At 42.4% G+C, this 26,351-nt stretch overlaps 1 protein-coding gene across 2 annotated transcripts in view; it reads right to left on the reverse strand.

The window, feature by feature from the left end:
* The window catches only part of RFX4 (regulatory factor X4), a 166,163-nt gene that overhangs the window by 55,221 nt on the left and 84,591 nt on the right, over window positions 1-26,351 (reverse strand). The window contains exons 5-8 of one of the 2 annotated variants that reach the window (XM_008053579.2): window positions 25,366-25,427; window positions 20,626-20,839; window positions 18,722-18,799; window positions 11,381-11,544 (exon numbers count right to left, since the gene is read on the reverse strand). In XM_008053579.2, the coding sequence (XP_008051770.1) occupies window positions 11,381-11,544; window positions 18,722-18,799; window positions 20,626-20,839; window positions 25,366-25,427 (518 nt within the window). Of the gene's footprint in view, window positions 1-11,380; window positions 11,545-18,721; window positions 18,800-20,625; window positions 20,840-22,371; window positions 22,569-25,365; window positions 25,428-26,351 lie in introns of those variants that run through there. The other variant, XM_008053580.1, reaches the window with a different exon arrangement.

Consider the following 26,351-nt stretch of genomic DNA (forward strand, 5'->3'; position numbering starts at 1 on the left):
GAACCTGTGGGCTCAGGCAATCCACTCACCTCAGCCTCCCAAAGGCACGGGATTACAGGCTGAGCCACCGAGCCCGGCTAATGACACTTTCTTTAGGCAAGAACACATCATCGTGGCCCTGGTGCTGCCTGTTGCATCACAGCATGAGGCTTGTAATGTCTGGTTGCTCCTCTTTGAGCATATCCATTTGGTATACGCTATTTTGGACTCAGTCTCTCTTCCCATCACCAGGCATTACCGATTTTATCTCAGGCTACCTCTCAAGCATGTCTGCTTTTCTCCCCTTTCTCTCTAGTTTAAGCTGCCATCATCTCTCACCTGGGCTACAACAGTTTTCTGAGTTTACCCTGCCCTGCTTTCCTTCCCACCTCCATCCCATCTCCCACTTTGCAGGAAGGATTTTTCTAAAACACTTTCCAGTCTGATGAAAACTCCTCAGTGCTTTCACATTATTCACAGGATAAAAACCCAAATCCTTGCCACAGCCCCCCAAGGCTCATCCTCCAGCCTTGCTCACCTCTCCAACCCCACCTTCGCCATCTCCCTTTCTCCACATCTCGGCCCCATGGTCTCTGCCCAGTTCTCTCCCCACTCAGAGCCTTGATGTTCTTTCCACCAAGAGCCTCTCTTCCCTCTTCACCTGCTCAGCTCCTCCTCATTCATCTAATCTCAGACCAGATGTTACTTTTACTGTAAGAAACTCTCCCCTGAAGCCCCCTAGACTAGGTCAGCTCCCCTGATTCCTCTTAAGGCTCTGTAGTTATGACAGTTTGTAATTATGTACTGACTTGTGTGATTATCCGATCAATGAATCACTGAGTCCTCAACACCTAGCATAGTGCCCGACACATAGTAGGCACATAAGAAATGTGTGTTAAGTGAAATGAAAGAATGAATGTCTTCTAATCCCCGATAGTCAGGCCTCAGATATATTCCTGCAAAGCCCCCCAAACCATCCCCCTCTGCAATCCCCTTATCTCTGGCTACAGCTCCTCTCACTCACCCCAGCTCCTCTCACTCATTCCCAGACACTAGCCTCCTTTCTGTTTCTACAATACTTGCCCACCTCACCAGGACCTTTGCGCTTGCTGTTCCCTCTGCCTGGAAGCTCTTGTCCCTGAGAGCAGCTGACCGACTGATCACCTAGTCTAAGAGATACCTCCCTGAGCCCCAGCTGGCTTCACCTCCTGCAGCATCTGTGCCTTCTTGACGTATCATCCTCAGTGAATATACATTTGCAGCCTGGCCTCTTTCTCAGCTCTCCTACTCCCAGTCTTTTCTTTGCATCTTTGACTTATCCTCCCTGTCCATCTCTCTCTCTCTCTCTCTCTCTCTCTCTCTCTCTCTCTCTCACACACACACACACACACACACACACACACACACACACACACACACACGCACCCTCCTTAGGGTGGGATGCCAGGGTCTGTCCTGCACTTTTAGTGACACACTTTTCCTCCCTTTTGTGAAGATGGCTCCTGACTCTACTGCTCTGGCTTTAGACTTCTGCATCTTAACTCCACACTTGTATCTCCCTAAAAAAATGCCATTGGTGATGCTATTACAACAGCAACAATGGTGATAATATCAGTTACCTTGATGAGTGCACCGTACCATGTGCTGAACACTTCATACGTACTTTCCTAATTAATCCTCACTTCCACCCTAGGAACTAGGTACTGTTGTTAGTCCCAACAGAGAGGTGAGAACCCAAGGCTCAGAGAAGCTATTTTATTTGTCCAAGAAGATGCAGCAAGTGGCAGAGCCGGGATTCAAGCCCAGGCCTTTCTGTTTCATCATTGTTATCCTACTGCGCATTGATGAAAGTACCTGGGATATGTATTTTTAAATGCCTTGTTCCAGCCGAGCTCGGTGGCTCAGCCGGTAATCCCACGCTTTGGGAGGCCGAGGTGAGTGAATTGCCTGAGCCTAGGGGTTCAAGACCCGCCTGGGCAACTTGGCGAGACCTCATCTCTACAATAAATCAAAAAATTAGCCGGGCGTGGTAGCGTGCGCCTGTAGTTCCAGCTACTTGGAAGGCTGAGGCAGAAGGATCGCCAGAGCCCAGCAGGTCGAGGCTGTGGTGACTGGGAGTGGCCACTGCACTCCAGTCTGAGCGACAGAGTAAGACTCCGACTCAAAAAATAAAGAAATAAATAAACAAATAAATGCCTTGTTCCTTCCCCTTTCCAGTGTCTTCTGCTTTTCTGTCAAGTGCTTTGCTTTAGCATCTCAGGCTTGGACCTCAGTCTTTACTTCTTTGATTTCTTATCCTTCCTGTCCATATAATACAAGATACACATACACGCGCGCGCACACACACACACACCACACACACTTTCTTACTTTAGCTAACCAACTGTTGTTAGCAAGCACTATGCCAAGATAACTTGGAAGAGGTAAAAAACCCAAGTTTGAGAATGATTTCCTTCTATAAATGAGAGTGTATGAACTATGGGTAGCTCGGCAGTAATGTCACTTATCTCCCTGAGTTTCAATATGCTTTACTGAGTTGGAAACAAAGGCGTGGTTCTGAGCTAGGGCGTGGGGAGCCCTGCCTCAGCTTGGGCCTGCCTCGGCCCTGAATGAGAACGTTTAGAGCCAATTCTCATTTCCGTGCCTGACCAGGCACAGGGCCTGGCACACAGACGGCACTTAAGTTGAGGGATGAAGGAATTCATACAACTGTGAAAAGGCAGTTGTCAGAGGAAACCTGATCTTCTGATTAACTTTGTCTTCCTGATTTAACGGGTAAGGCATTGGATTTATAAGCCAAGGATCACAGCTGTAATTATCTAACCATGTAATTTTTTCTAAAACAGTCTCCTCTGGCAGCCTGTAAGCTCAATGAGGACAGGGAGCATGTTTATCTTATTTAATGCTGTATTCTAGGACCTAGCACAGTGTCTAGCACGTTGTAATAATCAGTAAGCATTTGTTCGATGAATGAATGAATATCTGAGTCCTGGCTGTTTCATTTATTTGCAGGTGAAGGTGGGCAAGTCATTTCAGGTTTTAAACTTCAGCCTCCACTTCTGTAAAACGAAGCCAATTATACATGGAAAGGCAGGGGTTAGCATTTTATTTATACCCCACAAACTGCTTTGTAATAAACAGCACACACTGTGTACGTGTGTGTGTGTGTGTCTAACCCCTATCAAACATTATTAGAAGTATGTGAAGTCTCTTATGAAGGTGTCTTTTACCAATTCTTCAGGAGGTACCTTCTTAGTACAAAATGCAAGTACAGATTTAGCCATTATCCAGTTCACCTGATTAGTGCACAAGAAAGAATTTAATAACCCAAAGCCTAAATAGGTCCTATGTGTATTTATGATATGGAGGGAACCTCCAAAAATCAGAATTTATTTATTAAAAATGGTGTATTTATTCTTATATGTTTACATTTCAGTCACCTTCAAAGTACTCTCCATTTGATGTAATATACCTACTGAGATGATCTTTTCCACTGCTCAAAACAGTTTTTGAACTCATCGATTTTGATACCTTTTCGTGCCTCTGTCATTTTTTGTCTCACCTCTTCCACATTGGTAAAACATTTCCCTTTGAGGACTTTTTTTCTCCCAGGGAAACAAACAAACCAAAAAAAGGAGTTCGGGGCAAGATCGGGTAAACAAGGAGGGTGGGACACAGGAATCACGCCGTTTTTGGTCAAAAACTGCTGAACGCTCAGTGCAGTGTGGGCAGGTGTATGCATAAACCTCCCATCGTGAAATGGGCATTGAAAGAATCTCAAAAAAATTTTTTTTCACTGAAATTGAACGCAGCCTCTCACAACAATGCTCGGCTACAGGGAAACCCTCCAACCAAATGCTTCCCATCCCATCCTCAGTGCATGTGTGTTGTGGGCTCTAAGAAGGAGAAATGGATGGGGAAGACAGAGAGGAGACACTGCTCATGAGTCTGGCTGGTACCCTAATGCTGCTGGGTTCCTAGAACACTTACCCAGGTGGTGGGGGGTGGAGGGGGCAGGCCTGTACTACAAGGGGCCTGCCTTCCAAAAGAAAAGATCATTTTTTGGTTTTCTTTGGTTCCCCCTCATGTATATGATTATAAAAATTGGAATTCAGTCTTAAAGGAGAACATTTGAATCATGCAGAAAAGGATGAGGCTCTAATTTGGCCACAATTTCACCTATTTGGGTGTTTCTGTTCTACCTAGAATTGGAAAAGTAGAAAGAATACCACTCCCACCATAACAAGAAAAGTCAGATAATCTACAAAATTATAACTTTTCTTTTAAACCATCAAAGAGTTGATGTCACAATTAACTTGCCAAGCATTTATGGAAAGATGGGCATCTCCAAAGAAAGAAAGATTTGGGAACTGGCTTGCCTGAAGTAGAGGGAAGAAAACAGGACATTCCCACAAGTGGGAAAAGGAAGGTCTGCTAACATTTGTAACAAACTGCGGAAGGCCAAGTGTGACCTAGTATGCGAGCAGAGAACTCTGGGAGCCACAGAGAGAGAAGAAGTTCACATATGTTTGCAAGTTCTTCTACACAGACCTCACTGGGTACTCATGAGAAAGATGGGGAGCAGGACGGGGGAACAGAGGAAGACTTTTTTAGGGGTGCATACATGGAAGAAGGGAGCAGCTGGAAGGACAGAAAACACTGTGGACCCCAGGGAATAGGGAAGACTCACTGCAGGCAGGAGAAGGATAAAAAGCAAAAGTTCTCTAACCTTGGTAGGAATCCTGTGCTCAGACCATTCGAGATTTATCTCTGGGACAGGATCACCAAGGATGCCCAACTCTGGGATTCAAAACCAAAGGGCTTACTTAAGACTGAACCAAGACAAAAGAGAACCATCCCCTCTTCCAGCTCCAAATAGGCTAATAAGCACCACATTTCAAGCAACTCTAGCAGCAATGCATATGGAAGGCCTAAAGCTGAAGGTAGAGCAGTAACATTGAGGAAAAGAACCCAACAAACAAACTTCCAAACTAAACACAAAGCAGCCCAGAAGAATGAGAATATGGTAGTTCACTGAAGGTAACCATAGCCACAACAAAACCCAAACCCATTGAACTCCTAAATAAATTGCCTCAACTTCTGACATTTAGAGCCTAGGAGAAGAGGCATGCTCATTTCCAGGTATAAATTCTATTTATCTCAGTCTCTACCATTCTACACACTGCTTGAGAGTCAATCAAAAAGTATAAGATACACAGAAAATCAAGAAAAAGAACCCACTTCCAAGAGACAAATTAGTCAATATAACGAGACTATCAAACAGGGTACTTTAAATAACTATGATTAATACGATAACAGCTTTAATGAAAAAGGTAAACAATAATATGGACAGAAGATGAATTTCAGAAGAACACAGAAATTTTTTTTTTTTTTTTTTTTGAGTTGGAGTCTCACTCTGTCACCCAGACTGGAGTGCAGTGGCCGTTCCCGGCCACCGCAGCCTCGCCTACTGGGTTCCGGTGATCCTTCCGCCTCAGCCTTCCGAGTAGCTGGAATTACAGGCATGCGCTACCATGCCCGGCTGATTTTTTGATTTATCGGAGAGATGAGGTCTCGTTGCCCAGGCGGGTCTCGAACCCGCAGGCTCAGGCAATCCACTCACCTCAGCCTCCCAAAGGCGCGGGATTACAGGCTGAGCCACCGAGCCCGGCTAGAAATTATTTTTAAAAGAATGAAATGAGACCAGGCATGGTGGCTCATGCCTATAATCTTCTGGGAGGCAGAGGTGAGAGGATTGCCTGAGCCCAGAGGTTCAAGACCAGCCTGGGGAATTTGATGAGATCTCATCTCTACAATAAATCAAAAAATTAGCTGGGTGTCGTGGCACACACCTGTAGTGCCAGCTACTTTGAAGGCTGAGGTAGAAGAATCACCTGAGCCCAGTCAAAACTGGAGTAGCTATGAGTGTACCACTGCGCTCTAGCCTGGGTAACAGAGTGAGACTCTGATACAAAAGAAAAAAAAAGAATGAAATGAAATGTTAAAAATTAAAATAAAAATAAATTATGGTGACAGATATAAAAAAGGCTTTCAATAGTCTTATAAATAGCATTGACATACAAAAGGAAAGAATCAGTGAACCTTAAGATAGGTCAATAAAAATTATTCAATCCAAAATACAGAGAGAAAAAAATGACTGGAAAAAAGTAAAGCAGAGCACCTAAGTGTTGTGGAACAATATCAAATGGTCTAATTACCAGAAGAAGGAAAAAGAGAGAAAACAGAGTAGAAGATAATGGCTGGGAATCTTCTAAAAATAATGAAAACCTCAAAGCACAGATCCAAGAAGCTCAGAAAACTCCTAAGCAAGATTCAAAACAAACCAAAACACCTAGACACATCATAGTCAAACAACTGATAACCAAGGATAGAAAATGTCTCGAAGGCAGCCAAGGAAAAAAAGCATATTGCATACAGAGGAGCAAAGATGTACAAAGATGTACATGCATGCCAAAACAATAGCATGAAATGTTTAGAGTACTAAAACCAAAATATCCCATATCTTTAAAATTAAATTTTAAAAAATTTTTAAAGAAAAATTTTAAAAAATCCTTGTCAGTGTAGAATACCATATCCAGTGAAGGTGTCTTTCAAAAATGAAGGAGCAATGAAGACTTTTGGACAAACAAGAACTGAAATAATTCATTACCACTAGATCTGTGATACCAGAAATGTTAATGAAAAGTCTGTAGGGTGAGGTATATGATATTACACAGCTAGTCAGATTTACACAAAGAAATGAAGATAAGGCATCATGAGGATGACGGTGGATAAAGATCGCTTTTTTGTATCTTTAATCATTCTAAAAGATATTTGAAGCAAAAGTAGCTACAGTATTTTGTAAAGTTATTGCCTATATAAAAACAAAATGTATAACAAATAGCACAAAAAAATGGGAGGACAGATTGGGAGTATGGCTGTTGTAAGGGTTTTACACTACATGTTAGCCAGTATCATATTATTTGAAGCTATGTGTTATTAAAGATATATAAACCAAAGCAACCACTAAAATTGTCTTTAAAGAGGTATAAAAAACAAACCAATCATGGAGATAAAAGCAATGATAAAATATGATTGACTCAGGCCAGGTGCAGTGGCTCACACAGGTAACCCAGAGCTTTGAGAGGCCAAGGTAAGAGGACCTCTGGAGTTCAGAAGTTTGACACTGGCCCTGGTCAACATAGTGAGATCCTGTTTTCATAAAAACAACAACAACAACAACAACAAAATAGCTGGGTGTGGTGTGCCTGTAGTCCTAACTACTTGGGAGGCTGAGGTAGGAGGATCGCTTGAGCCCAGGACTTCAAGGTTACAATAAGCTATGATTTCCCACTGCATTCCAGTCTGGAGGACAGAGCAAGATCCTGTCTCTAAAAATAATAAGAATGAGAATAAGAATAATTAACTCAAAATCAGGCACAAAAAGAGGCACAAAAACTGATGAAACTAATAGAAAACAACAAGCAGAATGTAGGATTTTAATCCAGCCATATAGTTAATTACATTAAATGTAAAGGTCTGGATATAGCAACTAAAAAGGGAAATTATCAGATTGAATAAAAAAGAAAGACCTCACTCTATGTTGGCTATAAGAAATCTACTTCAAATATAAAGACAGAGTAACAGGATGGAAAAAATGTCATGCAAACACTAATTAAAAAAGCAAACAAACCTGGAGTAGCTATATAATAAACAGAAAAAGTAAACTTCTGAACAAAAAATATTATCAGGGACTTTTTTTTTAATTATGAAAAGGCGTCTGTTTGCCAAGAAGACTAACAGTCCTAATTTGTATGCATTTAAAAACAGAGCTTCAAAATGCATGAAGCAAAAACTGATAGATATAGACAAATCCACAGTTAGAATTGGAGCTATCTATACTCTTCTCTTGATAATCAGTAGAACAAATGGGCAGAAAATCAGTAAGGATAAAGATAAGCTACACAACACTATTAATTAACTTTTTCTAAATGACATTTATAGGACACCTAACCTAATCAGAGCAGAATATACAGTGTTTTCAAGTATTCATGAAATATTCACCAACGTAGGCCATATTCTGGAGCATAAAACAAGTCTCAATTAACTTTAAAAAATTGACATAATGTAATGTATGTAATATGATCACAAAGGAATTAAACTAGAAATTATTAATAGAAAGATCTTGAAAATTCTCAACATTTGGAAATTAAACAGTTTACTTCTAAATAACCCATGGATTAAAGAAGTCACAGGAGAAAATAGAAAATATTTTGAATTGGATTAAAATGAAACACAACATATCAAAATTTGTGGATACAGCTAAGCAGTGATTAGAAGAAAATTTATAGCACTAAATGCTTTTATTAAGAAAGTAGAGAGATTTATAATTTATGACCTAAGCTTTCACTTAAAGAAACCTTTAAAAGAGCAAAATAACCCCAAAGCAAACACAAAAAGGGAATGATAAAAATGAAAGCAAGCTGGGCTTGGTGGCTCAGCCTGTAATCCCGCGCCTTTGGGAGGCTGAGGTGAGTGGATTGCCTGAGCCCGTGGGTTTGAGACCCACCTGGGCAGCGAGACCTCATCTCTATGATAAATCAAAAAATCAGCCGGGCATGGTAGCGCATGCCTGTAATTCCAGCTACTCAGAAGGCTGAGGCGGAAGGATCATTGGAGCCCAGCAGGTGAGGCTGCAGTAGCCGGGAGCGGCCACTGCACTCCAGTCTGGGCGACCGAGTGAGAATCCAACTCAAAAAAAAAAAAAAAAAAGCAGAAATCAAAACAACTGAAAACAGAAAACTGAGAAATCAGAGAAACCAAGAAGTATTTTTTAGAAAATCAACAACTTTGATAAATTTCTAGAAACACTGACCAAGAAAAAGCAAAGACACAAATTGCCCTCATTAGGAATGAGAAAGGGGACATCGCTACAGATCCTGCAGATATTAAAAGGGTAATAAGAACATATTATGACATTTTATTTTTTATTTATTTATTTATTTTGAGTTGTAGTCTCACTCTGTCGCCCAGACTGGAGTGCAGTGGCCGGGAGCGGCCACTGCAGCCTCACCCGCTGGGCTCTGGCGATCCTTCCGCCTCAGCCTTCCGAGTAGCCAGAATTACAGGCACGTGCTACCACGCCCCGCTGATTTTTTTTATTTATTGTAGAGATGAGGTCTCGCCAAGTTGCCCAGGTGGGTATTGAACCCGCAGCCTCAGGTAATCCACTCACCTCAGCCTCCCAAAGCACAGGATTACAGGCTGAGCCATCGAGCCCGGCTATATTATGACATTTTAGATGAGGCCTGGTATGGCGGTTCATGCCTATAATCCCACCACTTTGAAAGACCAAGGCAGATGGATTGCTTGAGCCCAGGAGTTCAAGACCAGTCTGGTCAACATAGCAAAACCTCTTCTCTATGAAAAAATTAGCTGGGTGTAGTGGTGTGCTACTCAGGATGCTGAGGTGGAAGGATTGCCTGAGCCTAGGAAGTCAAGGCTGCCATGAGCTATGATCATTGTGATGATGTCACTGCACTCCAGCCTGAATGACAGAGTAAGACCTCAACTAAAAAAAAATTTTTTAGATGAAATTCTACACTAACTCTTTGAGAAAAAAAAGAAAAAAAGGAAACATTTCCCAATTCATTTTATGAGGCCAGGATTACCCTGCTACCTAAACCAGAGAAGGCCATTACAAGAACACTGAAGATCAATACCTTTTATTATTGATCAAATAACTAAGAAGATATAAAATCCTCAACAAAATATTAGCAATTCAAATCTAGAAATATATATATTTTAAAATTCAAGACCAAGTGGGTTTACCCTGGGGATGAAAGGCTGATACAATATTTGAAAATAAACCAAAGTAAAATTTACCATATTCAGATGTAAAAAGAAAAGCCCTGTGATGATCTTGATACCAAAAAAAAGTCTTTAACAAGATCCATTTATGATAAAAATTCTCACAAACCAGCAACGGAAGGCAACTTTCTCAATCTAATAACAAATATAAAACTTCTTTAACCTGATACAAAAACCCTTCAATTGCATCATATTTTATACTGAATTATTTTGCCTTAAGATCAGGAGAAATACCTACCTAGGCTAAGACATCATCCTAGAGGTTCTAGCCAGTGCAAAAAGATTGGGGAAGGGAGAAGATATATAGGTTGGAAATCACAAGCACGGAAAGTAGGTTCAAGGCAGATTGGAGTGATGCATCTTCAAGCCAAGAAACACCAAGGATTGTGGCACCAGGAACCAGGGGAGAGGCATGAGCTAGATTCTACCTCAGAGACTCAGTAAGGAGACAACCCTGCCAGTTTTGATTTGAGACTTCTGGCCTCCAGAATTGTGGGAGAATAATTGTTGTTTTAAGCCACTCAGTTTGTGGTAATTTGGTACAGCAGCCACAGGAAATAATAAACTCAACCATGTTTTTAAAAAAGATAGGTAAAACATTATTCGTTACAGCATTGTTTGTAGTAGGACAAGGCTGGAAACATCAAGAGAACTGACCAAATTCAATATGACGGGTCCTTATTCAGTTCTAAAAAAGAAAAAAACGTTTTATAGAATGATGCGGAATGCTCTCTGTAGCAGTCCCTATAGGAACAGATGCCACTCAGACAGGAGGGTTTCTTTTCAAGGGACAAGTCATAAAGATGTGGACTCGGGTAGAAGAACCATCAGGGAGACTGAAGCTCAGAGCAGCAGGCTTTCACCCACCCCGTGCCTAATAACAACCTGGAAGGGAGTGGAGCCCCATGAAGAGACATGGCCAGCTCAAAGCGACCTCGCAGGGAAGGGGCCAGAGAAACGATCTCCTGACTTCACTCTTCTCACCCCCTTCCTGGTAGGAGCCCTGTGAGGTGACCCATGCCAGCAACCTTCTTCTCAACTCCCGTCTTCAACCATGGAGCATGATGGAGAGCTTCTAGGGAGGCATGGGAACTGTCCAGCATAAACTCCAAGATTAAGTTGTTTTCTTTTAGAGCAAGGCACAGAACAGTATATACAGTATGTCACCATTTCACTAAGGAAAAAAGAGTATATTGCATGCATTGATTACATGTACAAGATCATGGCAGATCTGGATTGACACCCAAGAAAATGATTATATTTGATGTTTAGGGGAGGAGACTGGGGCATCTGGGGAAGAGGAGTGGAAGGGGGGACGTTTTTCACTGTACACCATAAAATGCTGCTTGAATTTTGAACTACACAAATGGTTCAAAGTATTATAATTGTATTTACATTCAAAAATATAAATTGACTTTAATATATTGAAAAGCCCTATATTAGTGGTCTTGATTATAGTCAATAAAAGAGAAGCAGGAAGAGTCAATGCTGGGGACCAGCCATGAGGAGAGACAAGAACAAGTGTGCTCACCTGTCAGGTAATGCCTGCAGCACAGTGGGCATCAGCACCCCAGAGATAGCTTTGTAGAGGATGGAATCACACACACCGACGATGTTCACCACTGTGGAGGAGCCCAGGACAGGCAGCATATGGGGTGGCATTCCTTGCCAAAAGTGCAGAAGGAAACTTTGAACCTGTATTGACCCACAGAGAGAGGAACCACGAGGTTACACAGGGCCCTCCCAACAGAACTTTGGGACTCCGCCAAGGCCAACCCAGTCTGCAAGGCTGTCATCCACTTCCCCTGCAGCAGTGGAAGCCACCCCAGCCTGGCATCCTGCTCCAAGTCTTCCCCCTGCCCATGAGTGTAGCATACCCACTGCTGGAGAACCACCCGTGCTGGCAGCCTGTGGTCTTCTCTGCCAGGTTGCCAAGAAACACTCTAACCCATCAGCTCCTCCAGTGCATACTGAGGTCTGGGAAGTGTTTAAGGAAGGGAAGGTGTGGAATTCTCTTTTATAAAAGAAGTCAGATTATTAGTACTCCTTGTTCTTTGAGCCAGCTGGTGCCTCAGGGGCCCCTAGATGTTCTGGGAAGGGAGGGAAACATATGAGGGGGGCAGGTAAAAGGAATGTGTCTGAAGGGAGACGAGTTGGTGCCACACACAAATTTCTCCTGATTAAAATGTGTGATCTGAATACTGGGTGAAGTATAAGGACCTTTTCGTATCCAAATTCTTCCATTTCCCAAAGACCCCTGGACAGTTGGTGCCATATGGGATGCTAGATGGGTGATATATGGGTGGTAAGCTAGGTGAGCACAGTAAGTAGGAGGTCTGACAATTAGGTTTGCGAACCATCCTAGAAAAAGTGCTGCGTACTTCATTGCTGGATATCACTACAGTCACCTTTGAAGTACTCCCCTTGGGAAACTATGCACTGTCGCCAGCATCTAGTCCACCTGTCAAAGCAGTTTTGGAACTCTTTTTCTGGAATGGCCATCAGAGCTGTTTTATTCCAAAGGGGAGTACTTCGAAGGTGCCCACAGTGAGGTATGTAGAACTTTTTCAGCAATGAGGTAAGTAGAACTTTTTCTGGGATCAGTGTGTGAACTTAATTGCTGGACCTCGTAAGTACGATTGACTTTTTCTTTTTGTCCCAAACCACTAGCACAGAACAGGAATATAATGGACACTCAAAAATGCAATTATTATTAACATGATGATATCAGGAATTTAAACCATGTTGTTACTGAACAAAGGGCAGAGTGAATGTCAAAACAAGAGCTTCCCTTGCTGACTCCCCTACACCTGTCTTTTAGTGTGTGAGTTAGAGGTTGGGAAGAGCCAAATAGAGGTTGGAGTGGAGGGAAAAGGTGAGGGAAGTGAAAGGAAATAGTCAGATAGTTGACTCGTGTATATAACAACATTCGAAAATAGCTAGACTTAACCTATCAGCTGAGACCCATCTGCAGCTCATTTTCAGTTAGGCAGCAGCCCATCTTGAAGATGGGGAACACAGAACTCTGAATTTTTATAAACTCCAATGTGTTTGACTTGGGTTTTGGACTATACACCCTTCTTGCCCCAACAGATGGTCTCTCTTGAACCGCATGGGTAGCATTATCCATATCCCTGGTTCAATCAATCTTGATCCAATGTGGGAGATAGTTTAGTCCCTGTCATCTAATACTTTGGAGCTAGTATTATTACAGCCATTAGTTCTCTTTATTGAGTGCCCACTATATGCTGGGTACTTTACTTAGGTTCTCTCTTTAGTACCCCCAATAATACTAGAGCTGAGAATCATTACTTATATTTGCAGAGACATTAATTGTCCAAAGCCAGACAGTCAGTCAAGGAATGGATGAGACAGAGTCTATGTCTGCCTCAGTCCTTCCACAATCAGTCTTGTGGCTAGTTTATTCTTTACATGGTAATTGGGCTTCTACCCCATTCTTGATGTCCTTCTCTCTCCCTAGGCTGCTACCCGCTTTCTACCTTTCTGTACCTACCCGAGTAAACTGCAGCATCCTTCAGTCCCCTCCCAGGAGTGGCGTCTTATTTTTCTTTGACCAGGCTGCCTCTGGAAGGTGGAGCCATGCCCCTGACTCCAGTCCAGTAACCCAAGCTCAGGCGCCTGTGGACAGACTTCCCTGATGCCCACAGCCTGCCTGTACTTCCTGGTGTAAGCACTGAATGGGAGGCTTGGGGGATAAGGAATGAAGAGAAAGCCATGCCCCTCTGACTTCCCAAAGGGAAATGGTAGTTGCCTAACGTGTGACCAAAGTGGTAAATGAAATCTGGTCTGTAAAAGGTTATCTTCGTTTTATGAAAGCTGGTGACTCTCATATTTATGCATTTGGTCCTGAGCTCCAGGTTCAATTGACTCAATATCTAACTTCGATACTTATTTATAAATAAATAATCCTATTTATTCCTTGATAATAAAAATATTGCAGTTTTCATCCAGATTTAAAGTTAAGACAAAATCTGGATTCGTGAAGACTGGGTTCCAGGGTTACAGTCCTGGCTTCACTACCAACTAGGGGTGTAATATCTCCAAGCCTCAAATTCCTTTCTGTGAAATGGGAATAAAAGTAGTATTTACTATATAGATTATGGTAAAGATTTCTAAAAAGTGCTTGGCACATGGTAAATGCTTAATAAAGGTTAGCTATTATTATTACTACTATATCATGGAGGCACTGCCACTACGAGGCTCAAGAAACCGGTGGACGTCCCCAAGTGTCTGAGACACTCTTGCTTAAGTTTCTGAGTATCAGCTAACCAGGAGCTCTGCTATCAGTCAAGGCCTTTACTCTGTCTTTAAGACACCTGGTGGCTGACTTCTGGCCTGGCCTGGGCCTGTAGATGGCTGCAACTTTTGAACAAGGTGCTTGCCCTCCAGAGGACCCTCTGCTGTCCCCTGATCCCAGTTCATCCCTGGGCATTGGCCTCAGGTCAGGTCCTGGACCTCCCTGCCTGCTCCTCCACCTCTGAATAAGAAGCTCTGCCTGGTTGATTCCTCAGTTGGTAGACTCTGAATTCATTTGTCTTACTGAGTTCTCTTTGCATGCAGCCCTACCCCCTTTTTATATGAGCAGTGAATTTCTAACAGAAGTTCTGGAAAAGATCAGCTGTTGTGTAGGTTAAAACAAATCTGTAGAAAATCAGTGTCTTTAGCAGGCGTCTGCCTGTTTTAAGCCGTTCAATCTGCACAGGGAACCCTGATCAGTCCTCAGCTTCCTGAACAGCTTTTGTAGAAGGCATATTATCCGGTTTTGACCTCCCTTCATACTCTCTGCATTTTAGGCCATTTAGTGTCCAATAATACTGGCTTCTTCAGGGTAGAAGAAAAAGGCAGGAGGAAGAATAGTGTAAAGCTCAAGAGCTGAGACATGGAAGTTAGATGTGAAATAGACATGGTGTTTCTATACAGAAGGTAGAGCTAACAACCTCACAATGGACTGAATCTGAAGGGTGAAAGAGAAGGAAGAAGCAAGATTTGTGACTTCAGCAATTGGGTGAAGGGTAGTAGCAAGCTAAGACTTGGGATAAACAGATTTGGGGCAGAAAATTAAGAGCTCTGATTTGGCTGTGTTAAGTTAGATATTGAGTCAATTGAATCTCACCAAATGCATAAATATGAGAGTTACCAGCTTTCATAAAATGAAGATAACCATACCTACCTATTATTAGGGCAAAATAAGACGACTTATGTAAAATGCTTGGTGCTATAGGCATTTAACAAATGGAAGCATTATTAGACAGAAGGGAGAATTCTGGTAAGTTCTTAATCCTTGTAAGCACAAACGATGACAGAATCAGAGGCAAGTGATTACAAATGATTATTTAAAGTAAATTTCCTGGTGTATCTATTTCAATCTCCCGAATTCTCTGCCCTTTGTCTTCCAGCTCAGTAAAGTATCAGTATACGATTTGCTTACAAATACCTGAGCAAATTTGCTATTTCTTTTTCATGTGTATGTTTAGCTCACTTTGAATACATTGGCACCTTGTGCAAACACATCTGATAACTTGCAATCAGGGATCCTTAACTACTATAGTATTGGAAAGATCACAATAAAATAATAACAACTATAAAAACGTCTACCATTTATCATGTTCTAGTACAAAACTAGACACTTTATATATACAATTTCATGTACAGCACAATTTTACTATGAGGTAGGTATAATTATTATTTTCATTTCATGGCAAAAGAAATCGAGATTAAGTACCTTACTCAAGGTCATAGGCTAGTAAGTGGTGGGTTCAGACGCAGGACTATTGGATTGTATTCTTTACTTACCTGACAATGTTTTAAGTCAGTGGCATTTTTACATAGTTTATCTATTCATCCATCCATTCATTCACTCATGCACCCAACAAATATTTACTGGGAGCCTAAGAGTATGACTGGACAAGATACAGTGTTAAACAAGACAGGTGAGATCCCTGCCCTCAAAGGCTGACATTGCTTGTGGTAGAGACAAACAATGAATAAGCAAACAAATATGATAATTTAAGATCGTGATACTGCGTAAGTTGCAACCTCAACCAATGTGAAAGATCTCGAAGATATGAAATAAACTATAATGTCGAGGTGTGCCAGATGCATCCACCATTTATTTACTAATGACTTTTCTCAGCTGTAGGAGAAAGCCATGCTCATCAGAGGTAAAATACCCCCTTTCATTCTTTTGTGGTTGGGTGGAATGAATCACATCCTGATAAGCCATCTTAAAACAGCTACCAAGTATTCCTGCCAATGGGGTGGATAGAACATTGAACTAAAGATGTCAAGTGACAAAGAATCTCATTGCTACTTTGGCCCTAACCAACTGTGTGACCTTGGGCAAGTCTATTAACTCTCCAGTTGTTATATCTAATAAAAGCAAGCATTTGTATGGCCCTTTACAGTTTACAAAGAGCTTTTACATTACAGGCATCATCTTATCTCCTCCTTCTAGTAATCCTGTGAATTAAATAGATGGGGATGATATTTTTATGTTCATTTCTAGGATGAGGAATTGAGGCTTGGAAGGCAAAGCCAGCTCTTGAATCCAAACCTGGGACTCTGAGTCTGGCATTCTTCCCATAGGAGCATCTGCCCCCTCACAAAGTTTCCAGACCTCTCACCATATGCTCTGTGTCCTAGTTGCTGGCTTGCATGCCTTTTTTCCCTTCTAGGCTGCATCTTACTTACCTCTGCAGTGGGCACCATTAGGTGCCCCAAAAGTGCTGGAGCTTAGTGAAATGAAATGATGAGAGTGAGTTTTGAGAGGAATAAGCTCCATATGAAAACACGGGAGGACTGTCACTAGTTTTGTCGTTAGTAATTGAGGCAGAGAGGGACAGCTGTCCATTAGAGATTCAGGCTTCTCTTTTGTATTAGTGTAAGCCTTCACTGGACCATACTCTCTAGTTCCTGCTGCATCAAGGAGGGGCCATGGGACCAGCTCTTGCTGATGGAACATGGGCAAAAGTGGTATGTTTTATTTCAGCTGAGAGGTTAAGTAGGGGGTATGCGTTCTCTGAAGTTCTCTTCCCCACTCACCCATTGAACAAAAAGAACTCCAAGACTTTAGGGTAGGATGTAGCCACAAAGTAGAAGGAGCCTGGGTCCCTGAATCACCCCCAGCAATCAAACTTCCCACTGAGAACATCCACATTGGATGGTGGCATAAATGAGGAATAAACTTCCAGTATGTTAAGATTTGGAGAGTTATTTGTTACAGTAGCTGGGTGTGGTGGTGCATGCCTTTAGTCCTGGCTACTAGGGAAGCTGATGCAGGAGGATCGCTTGAACTTGGGAGTTGGAAGCTGATTGTGCCACTGCATTACAGCCTGGGCAACAGAGTGAGATTCTCAGTCAAAAAAAAAAAAAAGAAAAATGAAAGAAAGAAAGAAAAAGAAATCTGTGGATAAAGGTCAAGAGGTCAAGAGAAAGAAGAATAGCCGGGCTCGGTGGCTCAGCCTGTAATCCCGTGCCTTTGGGAGGCTGAGGTGAGTGGATTGCCTGAGCCCGAGGGTTCGAGACCCTCCTGGACAGTGAGACCTCATCTCTACAATAAATCAAAAAATCAGCCGGGCGTGGTAGCGCATGCCTGTAATTCCAGCTACTGGAAGGCTGAGGCAGAAGGATCGCCGGAGCCCAGCAGGTCGAGGCTGCGGTGGCCGGGAGCGGCCACTGCACTCCAGTCTGGGTGACCGAGTGAGACTCCAACTCAACAAAAAAAAAAAAAAAAAAAAAGAGAAAGAAGAATAGTACCTCTTTACCAACACCGCTGTCTCTTCTGGAACTATATCTATGAGCCAAGTAACAGTATAAGTGCTCAATAAACATTCACTGCTGTAAGACGCAGTGGTGGTAAGGCAGAGAAACATGGGAGAAAAGAATTGTGTACCTTACATCATTTTTACACCCCTACCCCACTCCCCCAAAACATGCACAAAAGGGATCTTTATCACCAATAACTGCTGATTTTTTAGTAGCTCTTTAAGATCCCATGTCATCTTCCCTTCCCTCAAGAAAAAAAATTAAAGTTATAAAACTGTAATAGTGGTTACTGTGCTTTAATCTTTTCTCATTTCCATCTCTCCATCCTTTAACTACAATTTTTTTTTTTTTGAGTCAGTCTCACTGGGTTGCCCAGGCTGGTGCCCAGGCCACCATAGCCTTGACCTGCTAGGCTCGAGTGATCCTTCTGCCTCAGCCTTCCAAGTAGCTGGAACTACAGGAATACCACCAAACCTGGCTAATTTTTTTTATTTATTGTAGAGACAAGGTCTCACCAAGTTGCCCAGGCTGGTCTCAAACCCCTGGGCTCAGGCAATCCTCTTGCCTCGGCCTCCCAAAGTACAATATTTAAAAATAAAAACGAAATGGGCTTCTTATATCGTTTGTATTTAAGATGGTCCTGCTGGTAGGATTTGATAGAAATATGGATCCAACCTTGAGAAGGGAGAGTGACAGCTCCATATTCACTAATGTGGATGAACCTTAGGAAAATATTGCATCCAAAATGTAAGAAAGCTCTTCTCTAGTTTCTAGAGTCTATAATTCTGAATGTAATGCTATGCTGGCAAAATGATCTTCCTAGTATGCCAGTAGGGCTGGAGGCAGTTCCCAGTTAAGTCAAGGAAGAAGCCATGCCAATTGCTGTACACACATAAGATCTATAAAATGGGATAATAACTGTACCTAGTTTGTGGGATTCCTGTGAGGATTAAGTGAGTGAATGGACATCCACGAAGTGCTTCCAGATGCCAGGCCTGGCACCTAGCAGGAGCTCATGAAATCAGAGCTAGTATTAATTATAGTATTTTAATACAGAGTATTCACAGTTCAACACTTGTTGACCTACCTCATCAAAGTTGGCTCTTATTACAGTGTCCAGTATTCTCTGACAGTGTGTTCTGTACATCATAATAAAGGTAGAAACCTGTGGGGGTGGGTGGAGGATCAACAACAAAGGCATACATTAATACACATCGCTGCTGCCCTTGGAATTTCAACCTTTAAATCATTTACTCCCGGGATGGAGTTTACCTAGCACCTACTCATCCTGCAAGACCCAACGAGCCTGATTCTCATTAGGTGGTGTTCTCTGACCCTCAGATCCATCTTCTGTGCTCACATGTCATCCAAGTGTGTTTCTCTGTCAGAGCACTCACCCTGTGTACAGAAAGCATTGGTTTCTCTCCCTGTATCCCTATTCTCCAACCCCTGAGACTATGGGCTCTTGGAAAACAAAAAGAGCATATATTCATGCTCATGTATCCAGCACCTAGCACGCTGCCTGGCCCATAGAGCTTCGTAGGGCTTACTGAACTAAGACAGGATATTGAAAAACTAAAATCTGGCTGGACTCAGTGGCTCAGCCTGTAATCCCAGCACTTTGGGTGGCCAAGGCAAGTGGATTGCGTGAACCCGCTGGTTCAAGACCAGCCCAGACAACTTGGCAAGACCTTGTCTCTACAATAAATCAAAAATTAGCCGGGCGTGGTAGCACAAGCCTATAGTTCTGGTTACTTGGAAGGCTGAGGCAGGAGGATTGCTGGAGCCCAACAGGTCGACACTGGATGGCTGGGAGTATGCCACTGCACTCCAGCCTGGACGACAGAGTGAGACTCTAACTCAAAAAAAAAAAAAAAACATTAGGGAGAAGTACTTTTGCCCAAATCACTATAAAACATTTGGAAATTCTCTGGAAACTGCTTATCAATAAATAAATAAACAAACAAATAAAATTCAAAGACAAAAATAATTTCTCCTTTCATTTATCCAAGAATTTAAAAACCATGGTGCGGTAAGTTTGTTGGTGTGTTTGTTTAACTAAAAAAGCAAATTTGAGGAAAATAAAGATTTTTCTAGTTCTTAGATTTAAAGCATCCTTTGCAGATACAAGTTGATTTTCTTCATTTCAGAACATAGGCATGCGTTTTACAGAAACTCCAATTTGCTTATACAAGTGTCCATCTCCCCTTTTGACTATAAGCCTCTTGAAAACAGGACTCATGTCTCATTCTCCACTGTATCCCAGCTTCTAGTGTGATATGAAGACTTAGTAGAAGCTTGATATGTCGTAGAGCACTGAGCTGTATTAAGACAGGTGCAGTAGCAGTGCGATGCTCCAAGGGAAACCCCTAGATTTGTTTTTTCCAGTAACTTGCTCTAAATACTCTATGATCAAAACCAACTGACTCACTATGCTTATAAAATCTTCTGTGTCTGTGGGACTATGATTTCACCAAATCCCCTGCAGTACATGAGAAAGGGAACTTTATCCTACGAAAAAGCAATTCAGAGGGGAATGGTTCTTTCCTCATGAAATGAGAGTGTAACATCATAGGACAAGTATATAGGTAGGCAGGAAGATGGAGATTGATAGATAGTGATGATAGAGATTGATAGGATAAATTTTATTTGAGAATAGTTTTGGATTTACAGAAAAGTTGTAAATATAGTATAGGAAGTTCCCATATATCTCACACTCCATTACTCCTATTATTAGCATCTTACATTACTGTGATGTGTTTGTCACAACTAATAAACCAATGCTGACAAGTCATTATTAACCATAGTCCATACTTTATTTAGATTTTTACCTTTATATTTTTTAACTCACTGTTTTGCAATAAAAGTGTGTGTGTGTGTGTGTGTGTGTGTGTGTGTGTGTGTGTGTGTGTGTGTGTGTGTATGTGTGTGTGTGAAAAAGAGAGAGACAGAAACTAACCCACCCCAAGTAATCACTTCAAGTGTGGTTACCTTTTCCTCAGGCAGACTGGCTGGCAGATTTAGATCTTTAACATTGGGAAACTCTGGCAACAGCGTTCCGAGTTTGGACCTTGGTGAATATGCCACTGTCTGTTTGCTCACTTCTTTCTTTCCTGTCTCGCTTACCCAGGCAGCTCCTTTCTTGGAATACATCACATCATAATATTGGGAACTTTCTTTCACTGCAATGCCATAGTAATGGTACCTGGGCCACAAAGAGAGAGAGAGAGAGAGAGAGAGAGAGACCCACATGCACCATTGTTAAGTGGGGTTTCCTGAGTTGGGGAGTGGATGTTGCCCAAGGCCAAGGATAGATGGGCCCTTCCTACATGGAGCTATAAGAGTTAACTCTCCTGTAAGGCTGATATCTCTGAAATCTAGAATTAAACCAAAGTTCCACATAGCCAGCCATCAATCAGGCAGGTAAAAATAGCCAAAATTGCCTCCTACAGAAAATGTTAAGTCAAATACTTTGCAAAGCAGAGAGGGGGTGAAAAATTTTCCATTTGTACTTATCTCTTATGTCTAGCCACATGTGATCCCAGGGGTACAGCACTTGAGTATCCCTTCTCTATGGGGACCCAAGCAGAAAGATGTATTTATGACTGCTCACTGTACTGCCAACAAAAAATTCATCTGGCCTATGTTTTTCTTAATCAATACATTGTAAGCTCAAGGAACTGTATTTTTAAAAAGGTAAACTTAGTGCTTCAGTTGACACTGAAGGTAAAACAAAGAACAGAACTTTTTATTAACTCAAAATGGGCTTAACAACAGCAATATTTTCAATTAAGACTAATGAGAGAATAGAGGCTGCGTTTTCTTTGGATTTTAGCTACAATCTATTGAGCACTTGCTACGTGCCAGGCACTTTGCAAAGGGCTTTACATGCATTGATTTGTAAAATAACCCTATGAAATCAGTCTCTCTACAGATGAGAAAATGGAGGCAAGAAGCTCAAGTAATTTGCTGAAGGTCATATAGTTGTTTAAGGGAAGAACAGGTTTTTGAACACAGGTCTGTTTGACTACAAAGCCACAATGCTATACTAACAAAAACACTGCATGGTGGTATTAGAAACTTTGATGCTTGTCAGAATCGCTTATGGAGCTCAACAAAAATATAGATCCCTGGGCCCCTTCCCAGGACCTCCTGACTCAGAACATCTGAGAATGGGAGCCAAGAATCAGCACTGAAACAATGAGATCTGTGGTGCTAAGCATTTGATGCACATTATCTTAGTTAATCTCCCACACTCTCCATAGGGCTGGAACTAGTTACTCTCCCCATTTTACAGACAAGGAAACTAAGGCCCTGAGAATTCAAGTAACACACACAAGATCTCCCAGTAAGTAGCAGAGGCAGGATTTTAACCTCCAAAGAGCTTTCAACCACTAGGTCAGTGATTCTCAAACTTTACTGACTTTAGTAATAAGAATCACCTACAAAACATTACAATACAGACTCCTAGGCCCCACCCCCAAAGATTCTGATTTAGTAGTTCGAGAGTAGATTTCCACAGCCCCACAGCAATACCAATGTAAGTAATTCATGATCTGGCTTTAAGAAACACCGCCCAACATATTCACTCCTTTTCTCTACTCTCAGGGATATGGGGTAGTCACAAAATAATACAAACGAGAAAGAATTTTGAGTTACGGGGAAGGCTTTCACGGGGGAGGGAAGAGATGAACACATATAACCTTCCCTCTCCCCAACCCCCTTTACTCCTGATACCATTCTGTGATATTTCTGCTTGGTGGGCATATCGCCTCTAAATGAAAGCCTCCTGGGATGAAGTACTCCGACCCTCCGAAGGCAGCCCAGTTCATTTTGTTGGTATGGGTATCAAAAAATTCTTCTTTGTGTTTCAGCTAGATCTGCCTTCTGTGCCTTGAACTTCCCAACTGCCATAACTGCCTTTTTATCTGGAAGGTGCTCCTTGGGTGGGGGAGGGGGTGGTTCCGGTGGCTCCAGAAGTACCCTTCAGGTGGAAAGACAGTTATGACGTGTCTCTCTCACATTTTTACCTTTTTATTTTTTGAGAAAGCAGGATTAATTGAGAAGAAAGTTCCCACAGTGGGAGGGGACCCGAAGGGGTTGCCCCTGTCTCTCTCACTTTAAAAAGTTCCCCTCTATAATTAAAAAAAAAAAAAACTTAAGCCGGGCTCAGTGGCTCAGCCTGTAATCCCGCACTTTGGGAGGCTGAGGTGAGTGGATTGCTTGACCCCACGGGTTCAAGACCCGCCTGGGCAACTTGGCGAGACCTCATCTCTACAATAAATCAAAAAAATTAGCCGGGCGTGGTAGCGCGCGCCTATAGTTCCAGCTACTTGGAAGGCTGAGACAGGAGGATCACTGGAGCCCAGCAGGTCGAGGCTGCGGTGGCCGGGAGCGGCCACTACACTCCAGTCTGGGCGACTGAGTGAGTCTCCAACTCAGAAAAAAAAAAAAAAAAAAAATTAATAGAGATTGCTCTCGAACTCCTGGGCTCAAGGGGTCCTCCTGCCTTGGCCTCCCAAAGTGCTGGGAATACAGGTGTGAACCACCACACCTGGCCTATAATTTCTTAATCTAGGTAGTCATATTCAGACCAGACCACTTCTTAATTTTTCAAAGTGCGTGTTGCTGAAGTCGGCAACCACAGGAAAGCTATTGCTCGGCTCCTTTCTCAGTTTTTCTGTTTCAGTTCTGTAGGGCACATCAACACACTCTTTACTAACCATCTCTCAAATTTCTTCTCTCAAGATAAATTTGCTGAGGGAGTTTCTCTGTAAGGCTACACTGCAGGTTGGAGACTAGACTTACTGCCTTCTGATTGATTTGAGGGTAATAACCAACCTTGGAGGATCCTTGTGAAAAAGGTTCAATAAGATTGATTACACAGAGTATTTAAAGAGGATAATGCCCAATTTGCCAAACTCTTAGTTAAAGAAAAATTTAGGGAAAAAAAACAACAAAAGCAGGCTCTCACATGTAGACAGAAGGAAACTTTCTCCAAGTTTATGTGGGATGAGAAACCTCTCTGTTCTGTCTTTATTATCTACCTTTACTATTTCTACTCTTCCTAGAAATGGGCAACAATGTGTTGGAGTCAGTGATTCTTCAAAAACTATGGGGTGGAGAAAAAGAATTCATTGGTACTCATTCAATATCCTTGCACTCCTCTGTTTAGTCAATATTTTGAATTGCCTTGTGTGCTCACCAGCAAATGTAAGGGAAAATCTGGCTTTGTACTTTACAATCTTACCAAAGCCCAAACCTCATTTTTAAACAAATACCCAAATTATTCATTATAAATGAAGTTATTTTTTTTTCAGTGTAGTCATCTTGAAAAATCATTAGGAATTTATTCCAAGATATCCTTTGTTCAAAAGTTTTCTGGAAGTCCCTTTAGAGATTAACCCAGGAGATTGGCTCAAAAAAAAAAAAAAAAAGATCAGTCTCATGGTTTTCAGAATTTTACTAAACTGAGTTTTTCCCAGTTTGATCATCTATTTTCTTTCCCTAACTTGGCTCCAAAGTCCAACCCATCCTTGGAGGATGGGACTGTGCTGCCCGGGGATGACAGGAGCTGGTGGGGAGTCGGAGGCGTTGCTCAGGGTAACAGTATTGGAACACTCTAGAGACAAGTCTTAAGAGTCCTATATAATAGTTTTTTTTAAAAAAAGTTTCAGTGTTTTATAGATCACTATGTGCTGACCTGCTCAATGGTCAACATGTTTAGATATGCTGCATAATAAAACACCCTTTTGTGGAGTCGCCATGTACCTTAGTATAAAAAAGTTTCTGAGAAGTCCTGCAGTAAAGGAAGCTGTTTAACTCAGTGCTTACCAAACTTATATGGCCACCTGCCCTTTTTCATAGAATGCCTATTATCATCCACCAATTTTTGAAACATCCTAAGAGGCACGTTCTATAAATCCAGGTTTTGATGAAGTTTTATGGGTGGTAAAGGAAGAACTTCCCTTCCCATTGACTCACACCTTGGAGACAGGCGTCTACATATCCTTCTTTGCTCCTTAGGTCTTCTCTCAAACATCACCTCCTCAGAAAGGCCTTCCCTGGTCACTCCCTTTTTGTTATTCTCTATTACATCCCTCTTTGTCACAGTCTGATTCTTGTTTTTGTCTGTGTTCCTCACCAGAATGTATGGTCCATGAGGGCAGTGACTGGCTTGTTCCTGTGCTCCCAGCACCTAGCACCATATATCTGACCCACAGAAAGGGTGAAGTGAATGTTGATTGGCTGGTTGGCGAAACTGATGGATGGAAGCAGTGTGCCCTTGTGGACCGTGGCGTAGCTGAACCTTTCTGCCCCATCTCCCATGCAGTGATTAGTATGAGTTTGCTTCTCTGGCTGACAGGATGTTATCAGAGTAGAGTGTTTACTCAGCAAAACAGTCCAAGTAACCTGGCGATCATCCCAGAAGCCTCAAGGTCATCCTTTAAATGATGCCCAAGACTATTTTACAAGATATGCCTAAAAGCAGGGTGGTATAAAATCAGATTCCTTAAAGCAGCTGGGCCAAATGCCCTTGGGCTTTTGGATGACCTCTCTTTCAGGGCTCCTCCATGAACATAAAGGAACATAAAGCTCCTCCGTGTTTCCCGAAGGCACAGACTTCCGCCTGGCCTGCAGACCGAGCTCAGGATGGAAAACCAGAGGTCCGGCCTGTCTCAAGGCCCAGAGATGTGCGCTCTGCAGGTGGAATGGCTGTCCAGTGCTTACTTTGACTGTCCTCGGGTCCCGAGTCTTCTGGTGGTTAACTGAGGAAACTGCTGCCTTATGATCTGTAAGTCAACACAAGAATCAGTTACCCATTGAGAAAAATTGGGAGCATGGTGACTGAGTTTTACAAACAGCAATCTAAAGAAGGGAGGAAAACAGAAGTCCTTGGCTGCGATGACTTATTAGGAGTCTGCTAGGACCCTGGAGAAGACTACTGGTGTCAGGGAAATAGGCAGGGAACACCTGGATGATTGTGGGGCTCTAGATATTGAGGGGTCTTGTTTGGCCACTCTGTGTCTCACTTCTTCCTACTCACATGTAGGGAGAGTACCAGTTGGTCCAGAATGTGCCATTCCCCTGCTTAAAACTCTCCAGCGGCTACCATTGCCCCTGGAACCAAAAGCCATGCTTAGCCTCTGTAACTAACCCTGCTTACCTCCTGGCCTTCCTCTCCGATGACTCTCACCTTAACTCACCAGATCCCAGCCACACTGACTTTTTTTTCCTCTCTATTCCTGAAACACACCAGGCTTGCTCCCCACTAGGGGCCCTTGTACTACAGCCAGGAAGAGAACTTTACCCCATCTTCACAAGACTGACTCCTCTTAGACTATTCAGGCTTCTGGGCAATGTCCTTCTGCCCAGAGGCCTGCTCTGCCCAGCCAGTGCAGAGTGGCACAAACAGTCCTTTGCCACTATGTGGCCCTGCTTTCTGTGTTCTTGTCACTTTTAGCACGGAAGTTATCTTGTTCACTTACTCTTTGAGTACTTAGTTTATGTCTCCTCCTACTTGAACGCAGTCTACATGAGAGCAAGGAACTCACACAGGGCTTGGCACATCTGAAGCCCTCAATCCATTTTTGTTGAAGGAATGAAGAAATGAAGGAATGAAGCCTTGATCCCTTCCTAGAAGGCATCCTGTACCTGACTGCAGAGTAGAGGATAGTAACTTCTGTTGCCCGGGACAACCACACATATTCAAAAGA

This window comes from Carlito syrichta, unplaced genomic scaffold, assembly GCF_000164805.1.
Source record: "Carlito syrichta isolate Samal-C Ts95f unplaced genomic scaffold, Tarsius_syrichta-2.0.1 Scaffold288311, whole genome shotgun sequence".
NCBI classification, from domain to species: domain Eukaryota; kingdom Metazoa; phylum Chordata; class Mammalia; order Primates; family Tarsiidae; genus Carlito; species Carlito syrichta.